The sequence below is a fragment of the Argentina anserina genome, chromosome 1, assembly GCF_933775445.1.
Source record: "Argentina anserina chromosome 1, drPotAnse1.1, whole genome shotgun sequence".
In the NCBI taxonomy this organism is placed as follows: domain Eukaryota; kingdom Viridiplantae; phylum Streptophyta; class Magnoliopsida; order Rosales; family Rosaceae; genus Argentina; species Argentina anserina.
In genome coordinates this window covers 5,650,072-5,657,840 of record NC_065872.1, presented here as the reverse complement: position 1 = coordinate 5,657,840, position 7,769 = coordinate 5,650,072, and the positions used below count along the sequence as shown (strand labels likewise).

At 36.6% G+C, this 7,769-nt stretch overlaps 1 protein-coding gene across 1 annotated transcript; it reads right to left on the bottom strand.

Moving 5' to 3' along the window:
* Positions 1-5,065: 5,065 nt before the first annotated feature.
* Positions 5,066-7,537, bottom strand: LOC126785808 (transcription initiation factor TFIID subunit 14b). Its single transcript, XM_050511463.1, has 6 exons — positions 7,259-7,537; positions 6,701-6,789; positions 6,397-6,618; positions 6,127-6,314; positions 5,923-6,044; positions 5,066-5,442 (listed from the first exon to the last, which is right to left on the bottom strand). Exons 1-6 carry the CDS (start codon positions 7,361-7,363, stop codon positions 5,347-5,349), a joined length of 822 nt encoding a protein of 273 aa, XP_050367420.1. The 5' UTR covers positions 7,364-7,537; the 3' UTR covers positions 5,066-5,346.
* Positions 7,538-7,769: the final 232 nt, after the last annotated feature.

Below are 7,769 nucleotides of genomic sequence, written 5' to 3'. Positions count from 1 at the left end.
GAGAGTAATAAGCAGAGGTAGACTTATATATAACTTAGCTGGTAAGAGAGAAAGAGAAGCAGAGAGCTCGAAACAGGTCACTTAGGTTAGAGCTTTGAAGCTAGAAGATGGTTTTAGGTTGATATAGATTTGGAGAGGGTTGAGAGGTATTTATGGAGGGAAAATTTCAGAAGTGACAAAATTTAGAAAACAAGGGCATGTGGGATGTGGACCAAACAAGAGCCCACAACCAGTGTAGTTTGAGGCAAAGAAAAACAATGATTAACGTCGGTCATAAGCACACATAGAGCTTAACCAGCAAAAGCAAGTATAGCAAGTGCAAAAGTGCAAAACCCTAGTGGTCCAATGAAGCCATAGGGGTTTTGGCCTACCAATGTTTCCTTCCAATTCCAAACAGAATTAAGTTATGTGGTTTGCAAATAAAGCATACTGTATATCAATGCACACGTGTAAGCTTTTTGTAGGTAATTTCCAGTGATGTACAGAGTACTACTACGTAGTACGTACTGTATATAATTTCCAAAATATTTTTAAAAAAATCTATGGATTATATACTGATTGACCAACCAATTAAATTGTCCATATATGTTGAAAGGAACCGGGCCGGCCCTGACATTTTGAGTGCTATAGGCGACATAAAATTTGAGGCCCCTTAAAATCAAATAAAAAAATCTTCTTTAACATCAACATATAAAAAAAAAAAGTAAAAACAAGAATAACAATTTGATTCAAATATGCAATAAGATAATATCTCAATAAGACTACTCAATGTATATGACAATTATGCAAACTAACTGATCTAATACAGTAATTTTCCAACTGATTACAAATTATTCATCTAATTATAACTCATGATCAATAGTCAATAAGATGATATTCATCATTATTGAATGAAAAATAGCAAATCAATAGCAGATTATTAGAGAATAGACAATTAATAATTATGCAAAATTACAAACCATAATAATCATAGTCCATTCTTCAATTCCCAAACTTTCAGAAAACACAGTACTATGTTAGGGTTTACTTTGTCACAATTTCAATTAAAGCAATGTCTAATATTATGAAGTTAAAGTATTAAAAGCAAGAAATAATTGAGAAATAATTTACCTTGTAAGACAAGAATATTTTGAAAATTGGATTGAATGAAAGAGAGATCAGAGATAGATGTGTGAATTGCGATCATGATGAAACCAAATGGTAAATTACAATCTGATTTTTTGTTTTATTTTTTTGTCATATATATATAAATATAAATTGGGTCCACAAAAATTTGGGGCTCTAGTCCCGTGCCTCGGCGTTTATATAACCCTAAACCGGTCTGAAAGGAACTAGACTAGACTAACGGATCTAAACCTTATGTTCTGATGGTTACTCATCATGAAGACAAAAGGTATGCATCTTAAATTCTTAATCGAGTTCTGTATGCATACCCCAGCTATATAGTGTGTATACACGTATGATTTATTTGGGAGCTATCTCTTTGATTATGTGTAAGGTTTATACGGGGGTTTTGTGGCTTTACACAGGTCGTTAACATGGGTGGAGTTACAGTTCCTATACTCGTAATAAGCAACTATCGATATGAGTCTGCTTGTGCTCAAGACGTAACTCTAATTAATAAGCACAGGAAAAGATTAATTGCTGTTAAATCTGGACTAACTATCGAGAAAGCTTGCGCGCTTAATTAACAAATATCCAAAGGTAGTTAGTTGTTAAATCCATCACATATTAGTCCCAATTCGAATAGTTCAGGACAATACTCTTATTGACCATTATTAGAAATTGAGGATAAGAAAATTTTCCCCAACACAATTGTAATGATATAATATTGAGTACCAAATTTAAGTACTAAGTTCAGATACTCGCACTAAAATCTGGACACCTTAGCGAATGCTAGTTAGATCGATACATATCAACTTATGAATACAAGCTGGTTACTTGTTCGATTGAGACTCTTAACATTCATTCATTAAGAGAAAAGTTCCATTAATTTCAAAGTACAATCAGAACCAAAGGACGGCTGGCTGTAGTTCAAACCACATTAGAAGTTAGTACCAAACTAACTAATTAAAAATCTGTCAAGAAGAACAATGTGTTCGACAATGTTTTTGGATGGGGAGCATAATGCTCAAACCTCTTGGGGATGCTTGTTCCTTCTAGCAATGAAATTCATTTAGAACCAGAACTTAAAGAAATGCAACTTTGTAAACGAATGAAAATTGTAGATAAATATATACATAAAATTCTTTGACAGATAATTCTGTGTAGCACATGTTTCAGCTCAAGTTACTAGTGCTGCAAATTGTCTGACCATTAAAGACTACCCATGTGCTTTGCAGATAGAAACCATACCAAAAACGAAGACCAAATAGATACAATTGAGCTGGCAAATAAGACACACACCTACATTCCTCCCGAAATGAGCACCACTAGTATTTTCAAGAGAATTTATACTCTCCCCATGCTCTAAGGCTGATCAAGAAAGCCATCGCCCGAGCTTCAAGATTGTTCTTATCCATCTGTCTTCGACATCGTGCTTCCATTTTTGACTTCTTCCGCGCATTGCAGCCATGACGATGAATCGGACTTCTAAATGAAATGAGTCACAAAATTTCACCATCAATGCATCATATATATCTCAACTTAAAACGAGAACAACTCAGTCGAAAACAGTTCCTGCAAAACCCTAGAAACAGACACACAGATTGCATAAAACCCTAGATATGCGGCTACCCATGATCGAGCATACCATCCTCGTCGTAACCGAGGCAGGACCATGTTTGGCAATCAAAAGAAGGCAATTCTCTTGTAGAAGATGTTGAACCAACTGATCAGCATGTGAAAGGGATGAAGGGATGACGGCTATGTTACTTGTCTTCAAGAAACCTCACTGAGACAAAATAGAAATGGCGGCTTCACAGCAATCCCACTTCACAACAGGTAATGGCAATGGCGGAGCCACATTGGAGCCTACCGGCTCCTGTGCACCAGTAATGCTTCATATAATTTATAGTTAGCAAGTGTTCAAGTTTGTCAATTTGCTTTGGTGGTTTGGAGCTTTCTGCAGGTGCTTAGCGTTTTTTGGTTTTACACCAGTAACAATACGTGCATATATTGATATATAACTGCATATTGTACTTCCCTTTAGCTTTAAACCTTTAAAAATGATTTGATCTAGACTAATTTTTTTAAGGACGGATCTCAACTATCATTATATATCAAGGCTAGTGGTGATATAGTACTAATTGTGAACCGAATGAAGTGTTTAAGACCCCATATATAGTTACTAGTACATTTGCACTAGTATATATATATATATATATAACTAAATAATTAAATTATATAAGAAAATGTTGTATATTCAGTTATTTATTTATTTTATATTTCTAAATAGAGTTTTTTTCACCAACAGTCCCTCAACTCTGGTGTACCTACCAATGTGATACCTCAACTCTTAATCGTACCAATGTGATACCCAGACTCTAGTATTGCTATCATTGAAGTACTTCCGTTAGTTTTTTTTAACTTTTCCGTTATCTTGGTGACGTGGCAGTTACGTGAGGCCCACAAAGAGGGTTAAAAGACAAAATTAACCTCATCTGAGAGGAGCAATGTTTTTCCCGCCCTTTACCTTGAGAAAGACACCCAACAATTCCAATTTTGGCGCCAATTTTCCCTCCCTACTCCTTAATTTGTGTCTCTTATCTAAACTAAAGAACTACCGCCAACCAGTCGACCACAATCTGATAAAACCTAGATCAATCTCATTTTCTATTTTTACCCTAGCACTTGTTAAACTAACAGAATAAATATAGAAATTTATATGGAACATCTCATTTCCACAATCTCATAAGAATAAAAACACATAACTTAACGAAATTCAAATACATGTTTAAGTACCATTTGTTGCCACCTTTTATGTTGATCTGCCATGATTTTTACTTGTAAGAACTAATGGTACATGTAGTTGAATTTCGTTAAGCCAGAGGGAATAATACCAGCAGATAAAGCATTGTACTAATGGTACTTAAAAGTTCTTACAAGCAAAAATCATGGCAGATCAACATAAAATGTGGCAACTAATGGTACTTAAACATGTATTTGAATTTCGTTAAGTTATGTGTTTTTATATTCTTATGAGATTGTGGAAATGAGATGTTCCATATAAATTTTTATATTTATTCTGTTAGTTTAACAAGTGCTAGGGTAAAAATAGAAAATGAGATTGATCTAGGTTTTATCAGATTGTGGTCGACTGGTTGGCGGTAGTTCTTTAGTTTAGATAAGAGACACAAATTAAGGAGTAGGGAGGGAAAATTGGCGCCAAAATTGGAATTGTTGGGTGTCTTTCTCAAGGTAAAGGGCGGGAAAAACATTGCTCCTCTCAGATGAGGTTAATTTTGTCTTTTAACCCTCTTTGTGGGCCTCACGTAACTGCCACGTCACCAAGATAACGGAAAAGTTAAAAAAAACTAACGGAAGTACTTCAATGATAGCAATACTAGAGTCTGGGTATCACATTGGTACGATTAAGAGTTGAGGTATCACATTGGTAGGTACACCAGAGTTGAGGGACTGTTGGTGAAAAAAACTCTTCTAAATAATGTGATGCATATGGAATCCTACTTGTACTCGATATGACCATAATACATATATATTACATAAAAAATTTATACCGTGCACTAGTCAACCAAAATTCCAGGCTACGCCACTGGGTAATGGTATTTCAGTCTATCGGTCTACTCATCTCAAAGGAACCTGGTGCTATGAGATTCAAACCATTACAGAAGTCAGGATACTATATGCTCATGTTTGTATTGTGCAACTGTGTACGTTACCCTTTATTTGGATAGACCTGACCACTGAATCAGTCCAATTCATTAGTCTACATCACCACAAAGCATTCCGAAACTCTCTATTCACATATCATCGGATCATTTGAACGTCAACTCGTCAAGTATAAGCATTACAACTACAACATGCCAATTCAGCAATATACTCTACACCATGAAGAATCCCATCGATTGGCCTAAGTGCCTAACTCGTTGACATTGAGCACACTGCTGCCACATTGTTGATGCCTATTGGCGCAAAATAAAGAAAAAAATAAAACTTGAAGAAGGCCAGACTAATATAGCACACAATCTTCTAACTCTTGTTTGATAGCAGATCTTAGAACAATCATTTGTTGTTCCTGTATGTACTACAGTTCAATAAGCTGTGAACCACTTACATAGATATAAATACTAAATACTATGTGTGATAACACAGATGTTTACATCACGGATCACTCGATCTTCCATAATTTACACTGATGATGAATCTTTGACAAAATCACCATGATCATGCATATTCAAATCCAGAGGGTGGTTTGGACAGCTGGGGCACCCCTTCTATCAAGCTCAGTTTTCTTCTCACATTAACAATGTGGACTTGAACCTATCAAGTTTGGGACAATGTCAAAACATGATAAAAAAATCGCTTAATTCTGAAGTCAGACCATTATAGCAACAGACCAACTCATATACTCTGATACAGACAACACGACATGCAATGAGGCATAACCAAGTGAAACCCAACCCCAGAGACAAAACAGTATGCCACAAAATAATATTAATCACTTAAAATTATAGGGAACGGCAATAGATCATTCCACCCCTCCAACTAATGGAACATCAGTCTCTATTAGGTACTCCTAGATGGCAGGGACCCAAACATGGCCACAATTAGCTCGATCACAGAAGCCACTAAATTGAATAAGGAAAACAGAGTGTATTCCGATTCTCAAGAGACAAAGAAAATGGTGGGAAAAGGGGTCTGTGCAGTTTTACTCTTCTCTCCTCATCAATAACCTCGTCTAAAATTTAGACGAGGGAGAATAAATTGTCAATGTAAGGTCCAAACTAATATCAATTCTACCTCTTGGCGAGCCGCTGCAAGTTTTAAGAGTTCATCTGCCTCTGAAAAGTTTAAGAACCATTGACTAAGAGGATGATCTTTTGTGTCTCCTCGTTTGTTTTCATTCATGTTATCAATCACAACTGCACAAATCAACATAGGAAGCTTACCATCAAAAGCAATGTAAAACACAAGAATCAGTGGTCTTGAGACAAAAAAAAAAACCAGGATTAGGCAAGTTAAACCCAGCAGGCAAACGGGGAACTATGACAGCTGGATGGTTTTGCACACGGGCAAAAAATGCCTCAGATGGGTCAGGGAAAACTATTTCATTGTAAGATTCCATAACAACAGGTTTCTTGGTTGACTGGGGGCCCGATTCATCTTCGGTATATAACTTCAAATGGTGAAACCTACAAAAGATATAAGCTCCAGCTATAAGCAGTCTCCCATCTGTGTCTAGAACAACAAGGAGTCCAGAATACACAAACTCACAAGTCCAACTGTTTTTCACAGATATCATTGTGGAAGAACAGGCTGATAGCAATTTCAAATTCACCCCAACCACATTCTGTTAACTCAAATGGGGGAGACTCAATCACTCTCATTGGGTTGTTGAAACTAGGATGTAATTGAAAAACAACACGCTTGATCACTGCCCCAAGGTCCTCATTCGTAGCTCCACGAACATATACTGTCCACTTATGGGACTGAGACCTAATTGAAAGAAGACATCAGTGGAAAATATCCAAAGATACAAAACGGCTACTACAGGACCCAATCAAAGGAAAATACTTACTCGCTTGCCTTTCTACCAAGATAGAACGCGATCGTCCCATATACTATCGGCACACAAATATCGACATCCTTAAGTTTCCTGTCTGTGCCCTATCGCAACCCCAGTGAAAAAAAAATCATAAAATTTACAGAAGTATACAACAGAAATAAAACGACGCACTTTTGATGAGTTCAATAGGCAACACCACCACATAACAGCAAGCAATTTGATATAACAAAGCGCAGAGCAAGAAAGCAAGACACATAAAAAGCTATACTGAAGCCAGGGTCACAAGGCAATCGGAACACAAAACCTCACCCCCATAAAATGGCATTCACCCTTTCAACTGTGTCAAAACTAGTGAGGCATAAATCAATCAAAAGTTCATAACTAGCTCACGCTTCATCAAATTCCATAAACTAAAAAGTAACCAAACGTCCAAAATCAGCATAAGAAATAAAATCGGAGCATGAAACCAACAAATTGACAGAATTTTCAGATTGCTAAACTAAGTAAACACAAAATCCACCAAACTATTTAAGAAAATGTTAAGAACAAAAGAGCAAAAGGAATCACTACCTTCTTGTCACTTTCATCAGTAGACTTGGAAGCTCGAACCGACTGTGGAGCTTGCGCAGAGCCACCGTCCTCAGGCTGAGCTTCAGCTACTTTCCTCGCCGACATTGTGAGCAAAGATTCAATCTTTACGCCACTTCAGCTTACACAAAGCAATGCCGACGCCCTGAATTCGAAGCACCGCGAATGGGGTTTTCACCGATGAATTCGAATTGTAAAATATTAGGGTTTCGGAATTGGGAAATTGGGGAGTAGAAAGATTTAGGGCTTTAGTTCCTTTGAAGAAACTTATGGGAAAACCGCTAACGGCAAAAGCCATGCCATTACTTGTCATCAATTATTTTTAAGAAATGTTATGGTTTAATGTTGGACCAATTAAAGTCATCGATTTTAACTACGGTTATCTCGTACACAAAGTCGTATACATACACACCTGCACTCTCCTAGAACATACACTTGGTCAATTTCGTCGAATAGGTCTGTTATTTGGCTCATAAATGTAGCAGTGAGACAT

Coding starts and splice junctions, on each gene's coding strand:
- LOC126785808 (XM_050511463.1), bottom strand. CDS start 7,363: ATGTCGGCGAGGAAAGTAGCTGAAGCTCAGCCTGAGGACGGTGGCTCT. Junction 6,315..6,396: donor TGTGAAAAACAGTTGGACTT/GTGAGTTTGTGT, acceptor TATCTTTTGTAG/GTTTCACCATTTGAAGTTAT. Junction 5,443..5,922: donor TTGCAGCGGCTCGCCAAGAG/GTAGAATTGATA, acceptor CAAACTTGATAG/GTTCAAGTCCACATTGTTAA.